This window comes from Mauremys mutica, chromosome 3 (assembly GCF_020497125.1).
Source record: "Mauremys mutica isolate MM-2020 ecotype Southern chromosome 3, ASM2049712v1, whole genome shotgun sequence".
Taxonomy (NCBI): Eukaryota; Metazoa; Chordata; order Testudines; family Geoemydidae; genus Mauremys; species Mauremys mutica.
Window position 1 is genome coordinate 135,322,972 of NC_059074.1, and position 25,828 is coordinate 135,348,799.

At 39.9% G+C, this 25,828-nt stretch overlaps 1 protein-coding gene across 1 annotated transcript in view; it reads left to right on the forward strand.

The window, feature by feature from the left end:
• Positions 1-25,828, forward strand: part of RYR2 (ryanodine receptor 2) — a gene marked incomplete at its 5' end in the record, with an annotated part of 534,914 nt that overhangs the window by 207,283 nt on the left and 301,803 nt on the right. The window contains 3 exons of the mRNA XM_045010317.1: positions 3,331-3,434; positions 8,942-9,025; positions 24,405-24,564. Coding sequence (XP_044866252.1) covers positions 3,331-3,434; positions 8,942-9,025; positions 24,405-24,564 — 348 coding nt within the window. The remainder of the gene's footprint in view (positions 1-3,330; positions 3,435-8,941; positions 9,026-24,404; positions 24,565-25,828) is intronic.

Below are 25,828 nucleotides of genomic sequence, written 5' to 3' on the forward strand. Positions count from 1 at the left end.
AAATGGTCTGAAGTAAATAGGATGAAATTCAATAAGGGCAAATGCAAAATACCCCACTTAGGAAGGAACAATCAGTTGCACACATGCAAAATGGGAAATGACTACCTAGCAAGGAGTACTGCGGAAAGGGATCTGGGGATCATAGTGGATCAAAAGCCAAATATGAGTTAACAGTGTAACACTTTTGTGCCAAAAAAAAAAAAGTCAAACATCATTCTAGGATGTATTAACAGGAGTGTTGTAAGCAAGAGAAGTAGTTATTCTGCTCTACTCCATGCTGATTAGGTCTCAACTGGAGTAATGTGCCCAGTTCTGGGCACCACATCTCAGGAAAGATGTGGACAAACTGGAGAAAGTCCAGAGGAGAGCAACGTATTCAAAATGCAAAAGTTTTTGTTGTTTTCAAAAAGAAAAAAATACATACAACCTCCAAACATATTTTGAATACACAATCTTATTATCAAATAATATTTACAGTTTGTAGAGCAGAAGAATCTTTGATTTTACTTCAAGTCTAGAGTGTGTGGTGGGGGGGGGAGAAGCTGTGATCCAAGACTAAATTCAATACATGACTGTACTGAGTCCTCTTCCCATGTAGTTCTCTATATACCCTGAGCAAATTCTGAAATTGAATGCTTTCAGTAATACCTTTTAAAAAAAACACCCAATTCTTATCTCAGTGTTCTCTATCTTAAACAGTACAAATCAATTTCCAATGATTTTGCTCCATATGGGAGTGGGTAAATCTTTCCATTGTCTGGCCAAAGAACATTATGTAACCCATCCAATCTGAAGAAATATTCCCTGTAGGGTAGCTGCATCTCATTAAACATCTCTGTTCAACTTTTGGCCAGTTGAGTTGTATAGTTGGAGGAGGCACTGCCACATATCCCTTTCCCTACCCTCGTTTGCTTATAGCCATTTAACAAAAGCTAACACGACTAACTGGAAAATGTTAATCAATACTTCTGAGAGTCTCAAAATTTAGACGACCAAACAAAAGAAAGTTACTAAGGACCATACTTTGCTTCCTTGGTATCTGCACAGAGAAGGGATCCTCTGCATGGGAATCCCCCAACTTCCATATGGAACAAAGCATTCAGCCATCTACTTCTAAGGGTATCACCCCTATTCCAGATCCTACAGAAGTGCACAAGGATTGGTAGTTTGGGATGGAGCCAGAAGGAAGCCAAGGGAGTCACTGGTAGTGTGGATCCATTGAAGCCATGCTACCAGGGATTGAAAGGGGTTGAGTTGCTGCAAGGACGGAAGGCCTTAGAATGAGAGCCACCTGGCCCTCCCAAGGATATGTTGGGTTTAGGGGTAGGTATTGCAGCTTTTTCCAACTGGTGCAAGGGTAGTAGAGAGGAGAACAATCCTCAACTTGTGTTCAGCGATTTTCTCCTCCTGAGCTCTTCCCCCGGATGTTTCTGCAGAACTGGTGATCTAAATTCTCATGCTTACTATGCTTACTAAGAGACTGGCATCTGTCAAGAAGCAAAGTTAATTCACGTTTCAACCACAAACTTATATGAGTGCCAAAGGAAAAAATATACATCCATTTTCCCCAGCATTCTAGCCCTTTATTGAAAAACATTTGAACTAAATCTGTTTAGTTAAAAGTACTTTCAGTTCAGCAATTATCATACTTTTCACTTACACAGCACCTTTTAGCTAATAATTACAGAGCAAACTTTAATTAATCAAGCCTTGAAACATCCCTGTGAAGTATTATATTCTTTTTATGGATGGTGTAATTGAGACCACAGTGGCTATTGCTTTCTCAATTCAGTGGCAAAGCTGGAAATAATACCCACAACATCTGTCACCCTGTCTATTGTTCTAACTCTTAGGCTCCATTCCCTGATTGAGGCTGATGTCAGAATGAAGCTAAGAATGGAAAGTTTCAGCCTGAAAGGAATATTTTTGGCAAAGCTATGACTGGATGCAATGAAAGAGTTTTGTAAATGACTCTCTTCTTGACTGTACCTCCCACTAATAAGAATACATTATTTATGCCAATCTTGTATGTGAGCTATACAATTTCTGTCTGCTGGTATGCTGCTGGCCATCTTTTAGTCATTTTCTGAAACACAAATTGACTGAATTAAGACTAAATCTAGGGGTTATAGTGGACCACAAGCTAAATATGAGTCAACAGTGTGATGCTGTTGCAAAAAAAGCAAACATGATTCTGGGATGCATTAACGGGTGTGTTGTGAGCAAGACACGAGAAGTCATTCTTCCGCTCTACTCTGCGATGGTTAGGCCTCAACTGGAGTATTGTGTCCAGTTCTGGGCACCGCATTTCAAGAAAGATGGGGAGAAATTGGAGAGGGTCCAGAGAAGAGCAACAAGAATGATTAAAGGTCTAGAGAACATGAGCTATGAAGGAAGGCTGAAAGAATTGGGTTTGTTTATTTTGGAAAAGAGAAGACTGAGAGGGGACATGATAGCAGTTTTCAGGTATCCAAAAGGGTGTCATAAGGAGGAGGGAGAAAACGTGTTCATCTTAGCCTCTAAGGATAGAACAAGAAGCAGTGGGCTTAAACTGCAGGAAGGGTTTAGGTTGGACATTAGGAAAAAGTTCCTAACTGTCAGGGTGGTTAAACACTGGAATAAACTGCCTAGGGAGGTTGCGGAATCTCCATCTCTGAGGATATTTAAGAGTAGGTTAGATAAATGTCTATCAGGGATGGTCTAGACAGTATTTGGTCCTGCCATGAGGGCAGGGGACTGGACTCGATGACCTCTCAAGGTCCCTTCCAGCCCTACAATCTATGAATCTAAGAGAAGGGGAGGTTTAGCCTTAACTGAATATCCTTGTTTGTGTGGAATATTTTTTCAGTATTATGCACATCAGTTGGGCCATGTAAGTCCCATCCACAAATTTGCACAAACTACACTGAAAATGGGAACAGACAATCCCTAAATGATAGCTGAACTGACTTTTTATGGTGCAGTCTGTCAAATTATGCTGAGTTCTATGCAATCCTCAAGGACTTGGTTACCTTTGAATAATATTTTAAGTCTATTTCAGTATGTTTGTTTCAGTGTGTACCTGTTGTGAACTACTGAATAATGTGTACTGATGCTCGTGTTTAAAATGTATTACATTTTGGATTTGTCTTATTTACTGAGAGCCAAATTCTGTCAATCTTACTTGAGATGATTAATGTTTTATGCTCTGAAATTGGGGCTATTTTTGGATCAAAGAAATACTCTGTTTCAGTAGGGCTGACAATCAGCCCCAAGTTTTGAGGGTCTTTTTTTAAATCATTACTACAGTTCTTAAGGCACATTTAAACTCACTCCCTTATTCTCTTGCAGGTTAGAGATGACAACAAAAGACAACACCCGTGCTTGGTAGAGTTTTCAAAGTTGCCAGAGCAGGAACGAAATTATAATTTACAAATGTCACTTGAGACGCTGAAGTAAGTTTCTACCATCTACAGTCTTACAGCAAGTCTTTTTCAGGCAACTAAGCAGCTGTGGTGTCAGAAATTCTAATCCAATCTGTGAAGTTTGTTAATGTGTAGAGTGGTAATACAAAAATTACAAACTGCGGTATATTGATGAATATTAGACTTGAGATTAGAAAGAACCATACTAGCTAAACAAACTGTGGTTCTGAAAGTCCCTTTCTCAGTCTACAGGGAATTTTAAACTCTCCAGAGTATTAAAACAATAATTATCTACCTGCCTTAAAGCAACTTCATATTAGTACTGACTAGCACTGCCTGCTTTGGTATGTTTGAGATTATCACACCAACACAACGACATTTTGATAATGACGAAAGGACAAGGAGAGCTATTTTCCCCCTAGACAGAAGGCGTAAGAAGTGGGTCCAAAATACCGCACAGAACTAGGAGGAACCCTTTATTTTTAACATTGTTTAGTTTTCATTCATTAGGCACAGTTTTTCAATAAACAGTGATTTTTGGTCATGAGAAGCTGGATAAGATTTACTTCAGCATTCTTTATCTGGACGGTTGCCACCGCCTCCTACCTGCCGATGAGCGCATGCATGTGTGGATTTTACAGACCCTCCCCCAACTTGGAATGCTAGAATATTTCAGCTGGTCACTATTACTCATCCTCCATCTGCAGTGTAATGCTGCCAATATATTAATAAGAGGCTTCCTTGAAAATTCTCTCCTTACCTGTAACACATCCTAGTCATGTGGTTTTTATATCGGTTTCACTCTTCTCTGCAGTCTATTAGTTTGTTTTCCAATTAAAATATATGGCTCTTTTTGTAACCTTAATTTAGAAAAGAGACGACACTGCAGAAGCAACATACTTTTTAAGTGGCACTTAGATGGAAATGTTTGTACTTTTCTCTAAGAAAAATATGCTGTGTATATTGAGAGTATAACTCAGTGTATACTCATGGAGTGTAGGTGCAAAGAACTTTTAGAGGGCCTGGAGCGTCCTCCCCAGGACAGGTTTTGGAAATACCAGATACTTGGTTAAAAAGAATTGCTCTTCAGGAACATTTCTCTGAGCACTAGTGATGCATTTTTTCTGGCAAGAATGTTTTTGCTATATCCACTTATAAGGTGAACTCCATCTAATGCAGGGAAATCAGGTGGCAACATTTCAAGAACAGCTCATGGGATTCTCAATCAGTACAGCACTGTCGTTTTGGTTTCCAAAATAATCTCTGTCCAGTTTGTGAAACTACATAAGGTGATGCCATCAATTTTGGCTACAGTCTCAGGGCCAGATTAATTGTTGCACTTACAGAACCATGACTCAGTTCCAAAAACATAGGAAGACACAGTCTCTCATAACATTTAATGTATGCTAATAATGTCCCATTATGGCTTTTATGGGGTCCTGACATTTTTACAGTCCCAGGTCCTTATAGCCTTCAAATCTGACCCTGGGGAAAAAACATAAGTCATTTTGTTTATGTATAATATGAAATGAGTTGTTTTTGTTGTAATATTTGTATTACTCCTAATATATATAGAATCTGCTAGTTAAGTGAATGGAGGGCCGCTGTATAGCAGTTCGCCTGCCCTGCAGCTTTAATAATGCATCTGATTACAGTCCTGCAAGAGCCTTACTTTTCTAATACTGGACCTTTCTTAAGCACACAGTGTGGTTGTGTAGTATCATGGTGACTTTGTCATGTAGACATTTATCCACCAGGGACTAGAATGAGAGTGTCAGACTCCTTTCATTTCTGCTAGTCTATACAAGTGGAAGAATAGTGCATTAATCCACTCTTAATGCCCCCTGTGGTGATTTGAATCTGAAGGTACTTTCAGTGTAGCTTGAATAGTCTTTTAACTGTTTTTAAATCTATTAGTACTTAACTTCAATGGGGGAGAAAGAGGGAAAGGAAACCCCCTCCCCCCTTTTTAAGCTTCTTATAATCCTTTCCACAACGTCATATTCTTCACATTTTTCACCAGAGCGTTCGTTCAAAACTTGAAACAACTGTCTTGAGGTTTGAGGAATAGCTCTGCACTTTAATTAATTTTTGTGTTGTTGACAGTTTTCTACCAGCCTTACTAGATCAGAGATGCAGAAACCAAAAAAGTCTTGAATCATATCATCTGCCACATCTTTTCTTTTCATTATGCTTCTATTTCAGTATATTTGATAGTATTATGGTGCAACTTCACAAATATGAAGTATAAAAATAATATAAACTACAAAATGTCAAAATTCAAGAATGAGTTTTCATTGAAAATGGTATAATATTAAAATATGTTTACTTGGGTTTCATGCCATAGCATAGTCTGTGAGAAGCCCAAGTGATTTCAGTGGGTCTATTGGAACTGTAAACTTAAGGGTGATTATAGTCTGACTCAAGGCCCCAATTCTCCCTTTCTGGCTCCCTGATTCAGTGCCACTTGGTCTAGATGCAAATTAGAGCAGGAAGGCTACTGCTCTAATTTACTCTGCTCGTGTGAGTTCTTCTTATACCAGGGAGGATTTGGTGCAGCAGAACTCAACTTCCCAATGCCACCTCCTTCCCATGACACACCTCCCCTCCCCTCCCATTGGTGGTGGTTGGGAGTGCTGGCATAGGAGACAGATACACTGCTAGCTGTAAGCCAGCAGATGCTCCCTATATGGAGCTCCCTATATTTTTATTATTATTATATGGAGATATACCTAGCTAATAGAACTGGAAGGGACCTTGAAAGGTCATCGAGTCCAGTCCCCTGCCTTCACAGAAGGACCAAGTACCATCCTTGACAGATTTTTGCCCCAGATCCCTAAATGGCCCCCTCAAGGATTCAACTCTCAACCGTGGGTTTAGCAGGCCAATGCTCAAACTACTGAGCTATCCCTGCCCCCTTTAAATAGAATATCAGGGTTGGAAGGGACCTCAGGAGGTCATTTAGTCGAATCCCCAGACCAGTCCCCAACTAAATTATCCCAGCCCATGGAGAATCTGGGTCTTAGTGTCTAGTCTTACCCTGGATAGGTGAAAGTGACGTGATTAAAGGATTGAGCCTCTTGTCTAATATACACATTTATACACCTTTGAGAGCTGAAGATTTACTTGTCAATCACCAATACAGTATTTCATAGAGTTATCTGTGCAATGTCAGAATATTTTTGCATATGCAAGATGGAGGCAATGTAAAAGACTGAGCCCCTTGTCCTGGATTACATTTCTGTTTTCTGACGGTCAGTGGTATAATTCGATTCATCATCTAGTCTTGTATTGTGCATCAACAATTGAAAATTGTGTTAATTAGTTCTATTTCAAAGCTTATTTTTTCTTTCTAAAAACAAATAAGAATTTATGTGACTGAGCATGAGTTTTAAAAAATAGACCAGCAAACATAATTTCTTATTTAAAAAAAAGCAATACAAAGTCTGGCTTCATAATAGATAATACTATTCATTTTACATACAGTGGAAAAAATAAGATTTAAGAGTCAGTTGAAGCATATGATTCATCTGCAAGGAGAAGTAAATTTGGGATTGCATAACAACCTGAGCAGTAGTATGCACCAGAAAGTAAAATCAAGAAAGAATGGTACAACTAGAATCAGCTCAAATCAAACCTTCCATCCCAACCCTTTTGAGTGATGGGAAAATTGGGATCTTAATCCAAATTTCATCTCTTGGGTCTCTCTTTTAATCAGTTTGAGCCAAAGTTATGGATAAAAACACCCTTAAATTTGGGGAAAGTTCTGATCTGGGTCCAAACTTGAGGACTTATACACTTCTGTAATTTTAACAGAACTAAAACATATCCAGCCATCTTACTAACAGCAAATTTGTAACTCGGACACTGGAAAAATTAGGGTCGGGCACTTACCCCTTTAATATCAACTAAAATATTTTCTAGCACAGATAAGCCCACTGGTTGCAAATTAAAATATTTGAAGTCTTTCTTTCTAAAAGAATCACATTTTAAAGAAGACAGGTGACATTTTCTGATGTTTTTCCTTTCATCATCTTAGAAATTAACAACAGTCTAAAAAGATGTTGACTGAGAGCGGTGATCCCACTTGTAAATTGTCAGTACTTAAAAGGGAGAAGTTCCTGCCCTCAGATTGCATGATAAAAGTCAATAAAATATGTCTCTCTGAACTTTTACAGCGTATTATAATGTACAACAACAGTCATTCAGTCTATCACAAACTTGTTGGTCTTTCCTCAGTTGATAGCTATAGGATAACAATAATAACAAGAAAATGTAATCACAGTTTTTGGCAAACCAGAACAAAAAATGTGTACCCTCAGATTGTACGCATTACCCTCTCAAGCCAACATATGATCATTTGTAGACCCTTGTATTTGAATAACCTGTCTGTTCAGCCTGTGATAGAGGACAGTAAAATGCTTTAGTTGATGTTATATTACATCAGATAAAATGGTCATGGCGTAGGACAATGTTGCCCATCCTTTTCAGGTTAGTGACCATTCATTAAAATAAAAAATTGTCAGGACTCCTTTAAATTTACGATAAAAGTAATTGTAAAAAATGTATCAGTGACAAACCTGTATAATTTACTTGTGTGTAGATTTTGAGAGACTGATGGAGAATATTTAATCTTCAAGGAGAAAGGTGTGTAGAAGGCAGGGGGAGAGTAGTGAGGTTTTCATGTTTTTGGATCATACTCAAATTTTCAATGACTCATGACCCCTCCAATTTCCTTTTGTGATACCCTTGGGGGTTGTGATTCATTGGTTGAGTGAAAACTCATGTATTTTTATAACATACTGCTGCAGAAGTTTATTTGGTTCCATGCTGAAAAAAGTGTAATGTGTTGTTTCAAAACAATAGCATTTAAAAATCAAACATTTTCTAAAGAAATAAACTGAATGCACTTTCATAGAATTTCTGATCTTTGACTCCTGCTAGTATTTGATCCTTTGATCTGACAAAGGTGCCAACTGTTTTTTAAAAGCCAAAATGAGAGTAGTGCTTAAAGAAAGAAAGAAAAAAATAGAGCATCAGTGCGCTGTTTGGCTTGGCCAAAGTCTGGCCTATCAAAGGAGCAGTATTGACAACCTGGAGGAAACCACCTATAGTCCTCCTTTTTGGAAGTGAAATCTGTGTCGCATGGACTCCTTGATCATGAGTTGGGAGAAAATAAGAGTTGCTAATTGTCTTAAGATATCAGGAAATACAAAAGGAATGTCAGTTTATAGTCATGATTTTTTTGATGGTATATTGGAAAAATTCAGAAGGCTATACCAATCTATTCAGAGTCAATTTACAGCTTTGTGTATTATATTTATATTGCATTTAATTCAAAAGAGAGCATTTTCCCAACAGTACACAGAAGTGTATAACATATCTCAAAAGAAGTGTGATAAGCATCTTTACATAAAGAAGGAATTTTATGTTGTAGTTCTTGTAGACCTAAGTTGACATAAGGGTCCTGTTCTGTATATATGATAACAGAAACCAATATATAAAAGTGACAGTTTCTCACTGGTTTTGCCTTCCAGAACCCTGTTGGCATTAGGTTGTCATGTTGGAATTGCTGATGAATATGCTGAAGAAAAAGTGAAAAAACTGAAACTTCCTAAGAAGTAAGTCAAAATTCAAAAGCATACTTTTTATTTTATTTTATTGTTTAATGAGGGAAGAAGAGTTGAGGAGACTGAGTTCTAATAAGTGTGTGTGGAGGGGAGAGAAGGAAGAGGGAGAAAGATTCTGATTGTGATCTTCAGCTTTTTGGGTTGGAAATGTATTCCAGACCACCTTCATCTGCTTTGATTTTGTATTTGGTATCCAGAAAATAAGTGAATAAAACATGGGTCCAAACATACCATTCCACTGCATGTATGTAAGTCATGCATGTTCATATTACCAAAAGCATCACATGACTTTCTTTGGATCTTGTGCTCCTAACTCATTAGGTGTTTTCAAAATCCCCCTCATATACATACATATACAGTAAAAGCTTTTTTTATCCAGCATGTTGATGGAAAGTGGGGTGCCAGTAAGTGAAAAATTCCGGTTAGCTAAAAGGGAGGGAGTTTGGGTGCGGGGTGCTGGATCCGAGGGGCGCTCACCTCGCGTGGTTCCCCGCATATGGTGATCTGTCTCTGCTGTTCGATGGTGGAGGTGCAATTAGGTGGCTCTATGTGCTGCCCCCACCCTGCCCCAAGCACTGGCTCTGCAACTGTTATTGGCCAGGAACCGTGGCGAATGGGAGCTGTGGGGACAGCGCATGCGGGTGGAGGCAGCACACAGAGACGCCTAACCGCATCTCCACCTAGGAACTGCAGGGACAGGTTGATGCTTGCAGGGAGCTGCCTGAGGTGAGCACCCCCTGAATCCGGCACCCCAAACTCCTCCCCTCTCCACACCCCAACCCACTTCCTCGAGCTTCCTCCTGCACCAAAACTCCCTCCCAGAGCCCACACCCCTCCCATGCCCCAGCCCTGCACACCCTCCCAGACACCATACCCCTTGTGGCTGCTCCTCCACTTAGGAGGTAGGGAGCCTGCCGGCCCCATGCCAACCGGACTATAAACTGGACTTCCTATGAAGATTAGAAATGGCAGTTTATAGAGCTTTCCGGTTGGTACGGGGCTGGATAACACAGCTTTTACTGTATATGATTTTGTGTGAATAACTAAGATCTGGTGTTTAGACGAACAGTAAAAATTGTAATGGATACTGACTTTTATAGTTTATTCAACTTGTTTGCAATTGATCAATGGTTGCTGGGCTCCTTTATAGATGGAGCTTGTATTGTAGTCACTCTGGGTGGGACTTTGAAAAGCATCTAAGGAGTTAGGAGCACAAGATCCAGTGGAAGTCATGGGATGATGTTCAGTAATATGAACATGCATGACATACAGCCCACTGAATACTCGGGCCTGCATTTTTTATACTTATTTTCTGGAGTCAAGAAAATAAAATTAAAAGGGATGAAGGACTGTAATACGTTTCTAACTCAAAAAAGATGATCACAGTTAGAATGTCACTATCTGCTGATTCCTGTGGGCTACATCTAGTTTCTTTGCAAGAATAAAGAAAAAAAAATAAGGAATTGGAATAAACTTCCCCAAAATCTTCTTCAGTAATGGTATTCTGAAAAAGGGGGATTTAAAACTAACTAAAGTGCATATGCAATATCTAAGTAACAAGCAATCATACTTGGTAATACAAGAACTATGCCACTCTATCCATGACAATGTTCAGTGATTTTGAATTCCATTGGACTGGAGACCATAACTTCACTGCCTCTGAAAAAAACTGAGGTCCCAACAAATGACCCTTTAAATTGAGATGGTGGGGGGGGGGACTAAAATATATATTCTAAAGAAAATTAATAGTAAAATAATATTACTGTGGCAGTTCCCATTGACATCAAGAGACAGTTGTGTCTGACTAAGAACTGAGTAAGGACTTCAGAATTAGGAGCTAGCTATGTTGGTGTTGGGTTGGACTACACTCTATATCAGGTTTATTTTGGGCCTTCTGAAAGAATCTTGAATTAATCTGGCCATCATTTTAATTTACCTGCTATAACACTTGAGAATGCTAACGGTTGAGATAGAGGTGTGGTTTCTGTACTCTGCTAGTAGAATTAATTGAAACTCTGCCAAAACATTATGAGCTACTACTAAGCAACAAGGATTTCTGTATTAAAGTGGGAGAGAAGGTCACTGCTGTATTATGATGGTTTGAATTAATAAGGATCAATTCATATGTGCCTAGACTTACTGACAGCCTTTCTGGTAGAAAATACAGATGAGTGAATTCTTCTGTCAGTTATAAACATGCAATCACAATGAAGTCAGAGGTCTTCCAGATTAATTTTTTAAATGAGAACCCAATTTAACACTTGGAGTGGTACATTGGTAACTTTTTTGTTTGGCAGATGTGGCATTATAGGGCACAAGCACGTAGCCATTCAACATGCAGAACTCCCACGATTTCAGTGGCTGCAGGATGAATAGATCAGGTTAATAGCATGATCAGTTACAAAAGCTTGTAATGAATTGCCACTTGTTATGGGCGATTAGGCACTCAAAATGTGTAGACTTCATGCAAAATACATTAAATGAGTTGCTACTCTGGATTGATCTGACTGGTTGAGAAATGCATCGAAATGTAATACGTAATTGGTGGGGTTCACTGAACATACGTGGATGAAAAATGGCCAATGAAATATGGTTAGATACAAAAGTAATACCTGGTGAAGTTGTTGTGATTCTGAAATCTGTGAAAATCTATATAAAACAGAATCATACACTGAGACTTGAGCCATGTTGGAAAAATCATGCTACCATAGCTAGAATGGCTGGATTACGATTATCAAGCCTGATAGGAAGATTCATTCACCTGTTCTGGATGCTTTTAAAGGTTTTATAATTACTGCAGTAACACAATTTTAACATGAAGCTACCATGCCCCAAAGACACCAGATGAAGCCAACAGGTGTCAGCACATGGTGGCATTCTGATTGTGTTCTTCTGCTTTTTGTATTGGAATGATGACATTTCTTTTATATTTCTTTTAATTTTGTTTCCGGAGTCCAGAAAATAAATGTGTGAAGCATGGACCCAATTCCCATTACCTCAAATATTAATTCTGGACAAGTACAGTCACACTACCGAGACAATACTAAACCCAGTCCAACTACTCACTTGCAATATGGACCCACTTTGTTACTGGGAAACAGTGGCCACCACAACAGAAAGCTTGTGGCCTATTGCAGGAAATATTACATATGCTCTGCTCAGTGATGCTGTCAAAGCTTGATTGCACTTGTAAACTCAGTTTTGGTAGGCTTTTGCTAAACCTGTACTGTTTTCCAAATGTATCCAACCAAGACATATTGTAGTCTCTGTAACTGTAATGACCGGGAAGCTATCCACCTTCAATATTTTGATATAAAATTTGTCTGCTAGTTTTTGTGAATAAAGTTTATGTGGAAGCAAGAATAGTGCACTCCTACAGCAACAGTAATGTGATTTTTAATAAAGCTCTCTTCTATGTAGTGGAATACTAGTATGTTTGTAGACTCTGCTTGGCTGGCTCAATCATCTTTCTAACAATGGTGTGGTCACACCACGTAGACTGAAAAAGCCAGTTTGACTGTATTTTCCTATAAGATAATACTATAGTGCAGTGGTCACCAACTGGTAGATCGCAATAACTGGTCAATCCCGGAGCCTCTGACAGTCAGTTGCGATCTCCGGCCACTAAATGTCCGGTGGTGCAGCGGGGCTAAGGCAGGCTCCCTGCCTGCCCTGTCCCCACGGTGCTCCCAGAAGTGGCCAGCATGCCCCTGCAGCCCATGGGAGCCGGGGGGGGGAAGGGGGAGCGCATGGATCTCCGCCTGCTGCTCCTGCCTGCAAGCACCATCCCTGCAGCTCCCATTGGCCAGGAATGGGGAACTCCGGCCAATGGGAGCTGCAGGGGCAGCACCTGGAGCTATATGCCTCCCCAGGAACTGCAGGGGCATACTGGCCACTTCCAGGAGTGGTATGGGGCCAGGGCAGGCAGGGAGCCTTCCTTAGCCCTGCTGTGCCACCGCCTGGGAGCTGCCCGAGGTAAATGCCATCTAGTGGGAGCCTGCACCCCCTGCCCCAGCCTGGAGCCCTCTCCCAGATCTAGCACCCCGTATCCCCTCCTGCACCCCAACACTCTGCCCTAGTCTGGAGCCCACTCCTTCACCCAAACTTTCTCCTAGAGCCTGCACCCTGCACCCCCTTCTGCACCCCAACCCTGTGCCCCAGGCTCAGCCTAGAGCCCCCTCCCACACTGCGAACCCCTTGCCCCCAGTCCAGAGCCTGTACCCCATCCCGAACCTCAATCCCCTGCCCCAGCCAGGTGAAACTGAGTGAGGGTGGGGGAGAGTGAGCGATGGAGGAAAGGGGGATGGAGTGTGCGGGGCCTTGGAGAAGGGGTGGGTCTTTGGGGAAAGGGCGGGGTAGATCCTGGGTTGTACTTAAATTCAAAGTGTGATCTTGTGCATAAAAAGGTTGGAGACTACTGCTATAGTGTAAGAGATTGCATGACAGCTAGAAGTTTGAGGCATTTTCTTTCATCTGTATCACAACTTTCACATTCAGCCTAAGATAATACCATCCATTAATGCTACAGTATTTAAGAGCTTTGACTTTACCTGTGCATAACTTCCCTTTGTTTCAATGGGAGATCTATTTAAAAGTTTATCTAGACATGTAAATTAATCTGGAATAAGGTTGGGTGTACATTTAAAATGGATTAAATATTCCTGATTCACTCTGTGAAGACACCCTTACTGTAGGACATATGCATTATTCAGAATTGGTTTAACTCAGAAAGTGGAATTCAGGATTAAAGCATCTAACATGCAGTTAATGAGGAATAGCTGTTCTGGAATAACTCCTCAGAGAGACAAGCCCTTAGATGTGCAAAATGAGACTCAAAGAAATGACAAGTGATTCAGAAGTTGGATCAGTTGGGCCGAGTCCTGCATACCCATACACTTGTGAGCAGTCTCACTGAAGTCACTTGCATGAGTGTGAGGTGAATAGGATCTGGCCCATTGAATCCTTTTGGCCCTTTTTAATATCACTTTATCCTTATGTCACTCTTCCTCTCTTCAGTTTTTCGCCCTCATTTTAATCTTTTTAAATGATTCCAGCATCTCATACATGTGCCTTCCAAAGAGGAGTTTCCTGGAAAGTGTAATGTATGCATCCTAAATGTTCATCTCTTCATTTGTACATAACTGTTAGTTGTATTATTTTCCAAACTATTTCTTTATCAGTATGATTAATCTGTAAACATTTTAGTACAAGAATTCTTAAAAATAATTGGGACAAAATGAAGTTGCATATTATGAGGCTGTAAGATTAATGTAAATCTTTACATCTCAGCTAAAGATGTCACTTCACTGGTGAACTAACAGTCTCCTCTCCAGTCCAGATAATGCATATTACTGAGTATTTTCTCTCTAAAAGCTTCTGTGTTCCCAACTAAAACTTTTTAAAGATGGTCCATTTGACATGTTGACTGAAATCTTTATGGCTCCAATCCTGTGAGATGCCAAAGTGTCCTTACTTTCCATTGAATTAACTGGGAGTTGGCAATACTCAGCACATTGTAGGACTGATCTCTAAGTGGGAAACAGTCAGGCTTGCTAGTTATTCCACAAGAACCTTCCCCAATTAGAGATTTCTCTGTGTGCTTGCAAGCTTGAAAATGTTATTTCAAAATTAAGGGCCTAGATTCTGCTCTTAGACCCAAAACAAAATTATCATTGATTTCACTGGTGATTGTCCAGGGCAGACGGTTTTCGGGTATATTTGTTGTATGTTGACCAAGGAAATGATACAAAACACAAACCAACTGGTTTATGATATCTTGTTTTATAAAACAAAGGTAGCTCATATAAAAAACTTGTAACACTCGGTCAGACTCTCCCCTTAGGTACATATTTAAAATTTCTGTTGTGATGACTATTTGAAATTGGTTTCATTTACACTACTGAAAGCCCATTGGCTTGGTAGGGTTACACAGTGAGATTGAGAGCAGAAATAGTTAAATGCACACAAGTCTTACTGGATCTGAATATAATTTGGCCCATTTTAAATGGTTGTTTTGTTGTACTATTCATTTGTACCTCATCAGTCTTCTCGTTTTAGGTTTCTTAGCTTACTTCACGAATAGACTCATTCCAATAGATCAGTGGTACAGTATTATTAATGTTAAGTTGGCTTCTGTAACTGTTTTGGATACTGAGATGTACTATTAGTGTAACATTTTGTGCATTTGGCTACTAATGACAAAAATATCAAGATTCCCCTGTGAGGCTCAAAGAAAAATAAACTCAACTTGCTACTTTAATATTATTTTTTGTTCATTTTTGTTTTTCATATTTAACTATTTTTAACTTATTTCTTTTTCACGTACTTCTATCTCATAATGATCCAGGAGGGTGGTAGTGTTTCACATTTTGATCAATGTAGGTTGAGTAGGCATTCAGTATATGTTCTCATGGGTGGTAATCTATGCTTGAAGGTGGATGGATGCTCGCAGAATAGTCAACCTGCCAGAATGGCCAGACTCAAGTCAAAGGAAAATTATAATAATTGGACGTGCTGTAGTGATTTTCTGTCAGCTCCTTGTGGTTTACCAGGTTTTATTGTAACTTGTTTGTTTATCTTTGGGGTATTTTTCCTATCTTATCTTTCAGGGTCAAACTTGCCTTTAGTTATGGCCATGGTGTCCATGGTTGTTTTGTTGAATGAGCAATTTTGTCACCATTTGAAGAGATACACATCTCCTATTTTATTCTCTCTCTAATTCCAAAGTCACTATGTGCTGTCTAGTTACTCCACTGTAAGATTTTTAGACTGAGTCAGGGATGTAGGTGATTATCAGCAATGGTCCCATTCCTCACACATTGTCTTATGGCCAAAGCAGAAGACGTGGGAGCCAAGAGGGGTGGGTTCTATTGCTGGCTCTGTTGTAGAATTCCTGCGTGACCCTGAGCAAGTTACTTAGGGCTTTTTTCAGAGAGGTGTAACAAACAAGTTGCAGTAAAACCTGTTATACCACAAGAAGCTCCTGCTGACTTCATTTTAAGGAGTGTGGTCAAACCACTCTGTAAACCAGCTACTTAATTCTCTATGCTTTAATATTCCCCTTTGTAAAACTGCCTAAATACTTCTCAGTGGTGGTGTGAGCTTAATTCATTAATGTTTATAAGCCACTTTTGAGTCCCTTTAATGGAAGATGCTGCACGAGTCAGAGGTGTAATTAAAGAATGTATTGTTGTGCTAGAGGGTATTGATGGCTGCCAGCAAGCATGTCTTTGGTCTGTGGGCAATCACATACCTCACTGAAACTGGTGGGTGTACTAGCCATCATTCAAAGAAACAAATAATCTCTTTTATGGAGTAAGAATCTCCATATGGAGTAGGATAGCTGAAATAGTAGAAATCACTCAAAGTGCTGGGCCACTTGGGAAGGCCTGAGCAAAGAAGCAACTGAGGGAAAATAGGAGGGGTTTCCCTGGGACATATTGCCGTCACGGGGGCTCGGATAATGATTAGTAGAGGGGTGTGTGTGTGTGTGCGCGCGCGTGTATGTTTCAGAAACAGAAAGCAACGGGGAAGCAAATGGACAGCAGGAGAAGCAGTGTGAAGGTGGCTCTGTGAGGAAGCTAACAGAGGGGATTTCTTTTGGGCAGAATGCTCACTTGAAAGGCAGGCTTGCAAATGGCAAGCAAGGGAACTGCCTCCTGTTTGTTCTTACTGGATTCAGGACAACAGGACTTTATATACATTCTTTGTAAATAAACAGGACTGCACCAAAGAAATACCTGACTTGTATTATAAATTTTTCCTCCTAATGGAAAGATTTCGTCAAGGCCCCAAATATTGACTAACCACGTGGGAAAGGGGGCAAAACTGTTGTTCTTTTATGTAATTAGTACAATTCAAATGCGTGCACATAACACAAAACTGCATGCATACCTGAGGGAAGATTTTAGACATTAGTGAGGTATCTTTGACTTTGCTCCACGGTTTTCATTTTAAAATATCCATTTGCTCTCTGGCCTGAGCTTCTGGAGTTGGTTTAAAACCCACATGCCAAATCCTGCGCTCAGTGAAAACATTTACACCCCATTAAAATCAGTTTGAGGGCCAGAATTTGGATCCCATGTTTTCTGACTTTCCCACTGTGATGTCATTATTGGAGGGCAGTATCAGTAATGGCATACCGATACCGCTGATATTCTCACTTTTAAGTGATATGTAGATAATTTATGTTCCTGTAACATTAAAGAGCTTCTATTCTTTCATATAGAGCTAGTGTAACCACAAGATTTATGAAAATTCTTTAATATTCTTGCAAATATCTGTGTAATGATTTTTACCTGATGAGGGTACAGTATCTATTTTCTGAGTAGTTACAGAAAACTGTGAGAAACGTATGATCAGCCACCTCTTTTTCTTGGTGAAATAAAATTTGTCATTTGTCCTACTCAGTCTTCTGTAGTCAAGGTTGTGTGCATTTTCAAATATGTTGGGGAGCCCCCGCAAAGCACTGCTTGGCGAATCTGTTTTCCCAAATGCCTGCTTATTCATCAAGTCCAAAATGGTAGACAGTAGTGGCAGGAGATCCAGGAGGGTCCATGAGTCCCCATCTCTGGAGATCATAGAATCATAGACTATCAGGGTTGGAAGGGACCTCAGGAGGTCATCTAGTCCAATCCCCTGCTCAAAGCAGGACCAATTCCCAACTAAATCATCCCAGCCACAGCCAGGGCTTTGTCAAGCCTGACCTTAAAAACCTCTAAGGAAGGCGATTCCACCACTTTCCTAGGTAACCCATTCCAGTGCTTCACCACCCTCCTAGTGAAAAAGTTTTTCCTAATATCCAACCTAACCTCCCCCACTGCAACTTGAGACCATTACTCCTTGTTCTGTCATCTGGTACCACTGAGAACAATCTAGATCCATCCTCTTTAGAACCCCCTTTCAGGTAGTTGAAAGCAGCTATCAGATCCCCCCTCATTCTTCTCTTCTGCAGACTAAACAATCCCAGTTCCCTCAGCCTCTCCTCATAAGTCATGTGCTCCAGCCCCCTAATCATTTTTGTTGCACTCCACTGGACTCTTTCCAATTTTTCCACATCCATCTTGTAGTGTGGGGCCCAAAACTGGACACAGTACTCCAGATGAGGCCTCACCAATGTCGAATACAGGGGAATGATCATGTCCCTCGATCTGCTGGCAATGCCCTTACTTATACAGCCCAAAATGCCGTTAGCCTTCTTGGCAACAAGGGCACACTGTCGACTCATATCCAGCTTCTCGTCCACGGTAACCCCTAGGTTCTTTTCTGCAGAACTGCTTCCTAGCCATTCGGTCCCTAGTTGTAACAGTGAATGGGATTCTTCCGTCCTAAGTGCACGTGAGTTATCCCACCAAGTCTTTGTTATTCCAATCACATCATAGTTCCTTGACTGTGCCAGGACTTCTAGTTCTCACTGCTTGTTTCCCAGGCTTCTTGCATTTGTGTATAGGCACTTAAGATAACTCGCTGATTGTCCTGCTTTCTCAGTCTGAGACAGGAGTCCTCCCCTCTTGCACTCTCCTGCTTGTGCTTCCTCCCGGTATCCCATTTCCCCACTTACCTCAAGGCTTTGGTCTCCTTCCCCCGGTGAACCTAGTTTAAAGCCCTCCTCACTAGGTTAGCCAGCCTGCTTGCGAAATGCTGGGAGGCAAAAGGTCTCATGACAATTGGGGTTTAGTGTATCACAAGAAAAGAGCCAAAGATGTACATCAGCAAGCAGTGATGCAACAACATGAATATTATTTATGCCGGCATTTAGTGAAACAGTGACAAATATTCCTGAAATCTTATTTTGAACATTCATTTTTAGTGCAACACAGGTTCTTTAAATACTACTCACTGAGAATAATTTTGTCATTTGTTTTCCTAAAAAGTGGGTAAATCTATCAAATATATAAATTATGTACACTATTAAATATGTAGACTATTATAAATATATGTATACAAATATTATAAATGATTGCTACAATTTTCCTAACCATGTTGTCATCACTGAGACTTCATTGTTGAGATGCACAATGAGGGGAAAATGCCTGGTCCTTTACAAGACAAGGACAAATTGAAAGGAAAGACAAAAGGAACGATATTCTTCGAAAATTCACTCCCTTGTCAGCTTCTAAAGACATGCTCACAACAAAACACATTCTTAATATTTCTCTGTACAGTCAACTGAGATTTTCCCATTTGTTCTGAGGTGCTTGAATAGCAGATTTAGAAATGGAGTTTACAGCTAACATCCACTGAACTTGGTCATAAACTGCTTATGTTTGCCTGATATCATTTGCAACGTAATGACTTTCCAGCTCCATTTAACTTCATTCGTGCTAAAGCTCCAGGTACAACTCAAAGGAGAAAAACTGTGTCATGTTTAGCTACACAGATTTTTTTTTCACTGACATATACAACATTTTTTCATAGGCACAATTAACAACATTTATGTTTTTTCTGAGAAAATAAACAGAATACTATTTCATTTTTTGTATGACTAAAGACAGATTAAATAGAAATTAAATTAAAAATATACTACCAATCATATCTTACACTTGTGGGGTGTGTGTGTGTGTGTGTGTTACATACGTTATATCAGAAAATAAGTATAAAATATAGAAAGACAGTGGAAAAACACAAAAGTTCTTTTATATTTAATTTTATGTAGTCAATTACCATTGCATTAATCTTTTCTGAAAAGAAATTGTGCTTTATAAGAACATAAGAACAGTCATACTGGGTCAGACAAAAGGTCCATTTAGTCTAGTATCCTGTCTTCTGACAGTGGTCAATGCCAGATACCCCAGAGGGAATGAACAGAACAGGTAATCATCAAGTGATCCATCCCCTGTCGCCTATTCCCAGCTTCTGGCAAATAGAGGCTAGGGACACCATCCCTGTCCATCCTGACTAATAGCCATCGATGGACCTATCCTCCATTAATTTATCTAGTTCTTTTTTAAACCCTGTTATAGCCTTGGCCTTCACAACATCCTCTGGCAAAGAGTTCCACAGGCTGACTGTGCATTGTGTGGAAAAAATACTTCCTTTTGTTTGTTTTCAATCTGCTGCCTATTAATTTCATTTGGTGACCCCTAGTTTTTGTGTTATGAGAATGAGTAAATAACACTTCCCTATTTACTTTCTCCACACCACTCATGATTTTATAGACCTCTATCATATCCCCTTTTAGTCGTCTCTTTTCCATGCTAGAAAGTCCCAGTCTTATTAATCTCTCCTCATATGGCAGCCGTTCCATACCCCTAATAATTTTTGTTGCCCTTTTCTGAACCATTTCCAATTCCAGTATGTATTTTTTGAGATAGGACAACCACGTCTTTGCGCGGTATTCAAGAGGTGGATGTACCATGGATTAATATACAGGCAATATGATATTTTCTGTCTTCTTATCTATCCCTTTCTTAATGATTCCCAACATTGTTTGCTTTTTTTGATGCTGCTGCACATTGAGTGGGTATTTTCAGAGAACTATCCACAATGACACCAAGATCTTTCTTGTGTGGCAACAGCCAGTTTAGACCCCCTCATTTTTTATGTATAGTTGGGATTATGTTTTCCAATGTGCATTGCTTTGCATTTATCAACATTGAATTTCATCTGCCATTTTGTTGCCCAGTCACCTAGTTCTGAGAGTTCCGTTTGTAACTCTTCATAGTCTGCCTGGGACTTAACTATCTTGAGTAGTTTTGTATCATCTGCAAATTTTGCCACCTCACTGATTCCTCCAAACAGGAGTGTTAAAATGCTCTTTAGTAAGTCATGCTGAGAAGATGATTTGTGTGTAGAACATTGAAATGTTAGTCTGTAAATTGATCTCATGAATACAAATTGATTGACAGAAGCCAGTGATTAGATATAATTGATACAGTTGCCAGACAAAGCTAATTAATTAACAAAAAAAATCCATTTTGATAACTGTTGAGACTACGTAAATTACATACGAGTATATGTTGCTGATAAGTTATTAAAATGTATTTTTATAGTTGGACAGAAAACTGATTGGGACATTTTGTGTTTTACATTTACCATCATCATGATGCTGTTTATGTCTCCTATAAATTAGTTCAGATTGTGTGATGTTTTCTTTACAAACCTCTGTGTTCAAAAGGTTCTATCATTCATAATCCAGCAATCGTGCTGTACTTACCCTTCCTCTGAGCTCCTATTTGTCATGATTATTTGAAAAAATAAGATTTCAGTTGACTATAGCGAAATTAAAGGAGGGTCAAAAAGGGAAGATGGAGGGAAAATAGATTAGGGCTTATACAACTTAAAATAGTTGCAAAGTTTCAAACATTTTAATTCCAATCTATTGTTTTACAGCATTTACAAGCAGAGTTTAGAAAAGCATCTACAGATCATGGGCAATAAATTGAACAAGAAATTATTTTCAAAATAATTATTAGTATGTGAGTTTAGGTTTCTTTGTTAGACTGTAGGGTTCTTCCCTTTATGTCCCTAATTGTTACTTAAGTGAATTATGCAGTAGGTACCTCACAAGGGTATTATGAGACTTGCTCAATGTTTGCAGAGCATTTTAAGATCTTAGGATAAAAAGGGTGAGTTAATATTGTATTCTCACTCTCTGGTCAAGGGAGATACAAGAAAATATCCGGATTAGTTAAGCTGTCTAAATTCAGTGTTTTTGTTGTTTTCCCATGTCAGTTGGCAGGTCTTTAATGTGTATAATTTCTGTGAAACCAGACCTCTGTTTTCTGACAGACCAACATACCTTTGTGACCAAAATGGTACATGTTTTATCATGGTGAAAAAAATCTCACCTGTTAAACAGCCTGTTTTCTCTCTCTCTTTAACTGGCTGTTCAGTTTAACAGACTCCTTATGGAAGAACGTCTTAACAAAATAATAGGCTGATCCAGATCTGCTGTGCTGCATCTTATTTAATGGTTTACCCACATACAAGTGAACTGAACTACAGGCAACAGTAGTGAAGAGCAAGTGACTGTACTGATAGAATCTTAACCAGCCCACCAGTGAGAATATTCACATAAAATAAAAATTTAGAATGAAGACTCAGTTTCAGCTCTTTTATGTCTGTTGGCAGATCTTAAGAGCTATGAGTTACATGACAGGTTAAAAAAAAAAGCAGCAACAGCTTGTTAATGTTGGGTAAGTGATTTATTCTGTACTCTAACCATCAGCATAGCAGTATTTCAATTTACTGTTTGTTTTTTTTTAAATCAGGCTATATTAACTAGCTGCTTTTTTTAAGTCACCAGTTCCAAAATTACTGTATGAGATTTTCCTAGCACTATTTCAGTGATTTGCATAATGCTTTATTAATGCTTTGAAGCATCTTTATGACATAGAGGGCACAGTAAAAACAATCTGGAATAGCTGTCACTGAAAATTGATTTCTTGTGCAGTATCAGCAGAAGTGAACTAAAGATTAAAACAAAGATGTGGGGGCGTTCTGTTTGGCCCTTTGAGGGTCTGATTACTGTAGAATTCAAATTAAATACATGCTCTGATACTCGTTTTTGCATGGAGGCCTGTTACACTTTGATATCAGAAATCACAGTTAAAGGCTTTTAAGAAAGACGTAATGAATGAACTTAGCTCATCTTGTGATAGCAGTTTACAGGAGGGCCAATTCTCCCTATAGACTGTAATAGTGTCTCTGGTACAAAAAAAGATAAAGACACAGGACTAAAAGTTAGGAGTTCTGGATTTTATTACCAAGTCTACAATAAACTTCTTTTTTACACTGATCAAGTAGTAGGGACAAATAATTTCTTCTACATTTTTGCTTTTACTGAAAATACAAGTGATTTCCCCCCCCCCATTTCCTGGCAATAGGTCCTCATAGTTTGATTAGATTAATGAATGTGTTTTTTTTATCATTCATGATTTTTTACATCATTTGTAGTCTCTCTAAGGTAGACAGTTCAGTGAAATAGTTTCTTCAATAGTTTGATGATCTCCTAGCAACGGTCAGTGAAATCACAACTAATACAACCAATACAATTTCTGTCCCCTCTTTAGCCCTATAGCAGGATTGACCAGGGTCACGGAAATGTCAAGAAACTTTCAAATTTGCCTAGCATAGACTTTCGATGACCTTCCCTAAAAATGATAGATCGTTAGCCAGGTTGTCAATGTCAAGAGTTGGTTCTTGAGCATGGGCCTCACAATACTACTTTGAATGTTATTGGAATCCTGGGAAACACTGACAGAGTAGGAAATGCATAGAAATAATGCTAATGGAGAAACAATAAAATAACACAGAACCCTTCAAGGTTAATTATATTGCCAGTTTTCAGAGCTCTACTTATGGTGTTTCCTATTCAAGCCATAAGAAGCTGAGGGCTGGAAGGATAGTCTAGTGGCCAGGAGAGTCCAGAGTTCAGTTCCATACTCAGCTATAGACTTTCCGTGTTTCTTTGTGGAAACCACTTAATCTGCACTGTGCCCAGGGCCGGCTCCAGACCCCAGCGCGGCAAGCACGCGCGTGGGGCAGCCCTTTCCCGGGGGGGGCGGCAGGCTGGGCTGGCGGACCTGCCGCAGTCATGCCTGCGGGAGGTCCACCGGAGTTCCGGGACGACCGGACCTGCCGCAGGCATGACTGCGGAGGGGGCACTCGTCCCGCGGCTCCAGTGGACCTCCCGCAGGCATGACTGCGGACGGTTCGCTGGTCCCGGGGCTCGGCTGGACCTCCCGCAGGCATGCCTGCGGCAGCTCAAGCGGAGCAGCCGGACCTGCGAACCGTCCGCAGCCGCGGGAGGTCCAGCCGAGCCGCGCGACCAGCGGGCCCTCCGCAGTCATGCCCGCGGGAGGTCCGCTGCTCCCGGGGCTCCGGGGCACCTCCCGCGCATGACTGCTTGGGGCGGCCAAATAGGTAGAGCCGCCCCTGACTGTGCCTCAGTTCTTCATCTGTAAAACAAGGATATCCTTCCTTACCTCCCAGGATGTAGATATCTATTCATGATTGTGAGGTGCTTAGATACTGTGATGTGTGGGGGCGGGGGCATATAGTACCTAGATAGATATCAGCTTTAATCTCTGCATGGCTTTAAGCATGCGAAGAAATGCCACAATATGTATATTAAAGCTTTTTTGGAGGTTGGTAATTCTCAATCACTTACACATCCAAAAACACATGTTACTACCTAATGAAATGGACTTCTTCAGTCACTCTAGGTATAGTTAAATAGAAACCAAAGCTAAGTTTCTGTCAATTATTCTTATAACCTAGATCTGAGCTGGATTATTAATATTTGTGTTTCTGTGGTTTTATCGGTGGATGCAGTAGTTTTCCTATGTAATGTCTGTTAGTGTTTTCTCAGTGAAATGTGATAATTTTTTTTTAAATCACCAATTGCAAATTCTACATTGTTTGACAGTTACCAGTTGTCAAGTGGATACAAGCCTGCTCCCATGGATCTGAGCTTTATCAAGCTGACCCCCTCTCAAGAAGCCATGGTGGATAAACTAGCAGAGAATGCTCATAATGTGTGGGCAAGGGACCGTATCAGGCAGGGTTGGACATATGGTATCCAGCAGGTAAGCGCAAACTTGGACACTTGAAAGTTCAGCCACATATTGAGGTATTGTACAATTGAATTTGAGATATGAGGTTAGAGGAAGCCACTGACGAAATGTTAGCCTCTCAGTCAATAGGGCAAGCCATTGGCATCTGGGTTTACATTGTTAATAAATATAGCTAAGCTTGCCAGCAATAAATGATTTACTCTCTACAAGTAGAGTAATCTTTATGTAGCCATAATGAAATGTGTGGAGTGTCTTTGCATACTCTGGACAGCTAGCTTGGGGGAAGGGATGTGGCATTTCTTTGTGTGTTGTCTAAAGCATACAGATTAAGTCTTGCGCTCCCCTCTGCCTCTGAAATGCTGTCCTCTGAGCCCTCTAGGAAGTGTAGGCAATCATTTACAGTAGGAAAATAATTTACATATCCTCATCCGGGAGACTCAATTTTTCTCCTTGTCCACTGAACAGCTAAAGCCCCCAGGTAGCAACAGAGTAAACTTCTACTAATTACCCTGCAATCTGCATAATCTCTGGTCTAGGAGACCACCATTAAGGGTGGGAGGGTAATTCAGTCTCCATGGCCCATCCAAATTTTTGCTCCTTCACTGAGGCTAGCAACCTGCATTTCAAGTGCCAGTTCTGGTGGTGAGTTTTTGCTATGTGTCAGGAGTGAGTACAAATAAAGCATGGTGGATTGTTAGCAGCAAAATTCAAGATCTCTAGCTGTTCTATACAAAGATAAATAAATATAAAAATCCCATAGATGTACAATGTAATCTGTTGCGGTAACTATTAACATTTTCAGGACAACCACTGTATCAGTTTTCTATTGTGGACCACATCCACCAACCCTTTAGTGATTATTTGTGAATTCAAACTAGGACAGGTATTTTTGCCAAAGAATGTCACAGTGAAACTATAGAAAAATCCACCCTCTGGGAAAAAGTTGGAGTTTTCATGGATTTGTGCTGGGGGAAAAAAAGACATTTTGAAAAGGAAAACAGCTTTTTTGCAGGAACACAACTGTTTTCTGCCTGCAAAATCTGCATTTTGGTTTTGTCAAGAATTCAAGTTGTACAGTACAGTTTGGTACATCTTGAATTTTGTTTGACATGCAAGAACAGAACTAATTCTGTGTGCAATGCTTTCCTGTCAATAAACTACCTGCTGTTTTTACAGTTTTATTTAAGTGAATCCCTAAATTTCATTCATCACATTTGACAGGCTGTTTATGTTGAAGAAATATGCCACATATCATTTCCAGCACCCTCAATTAGTG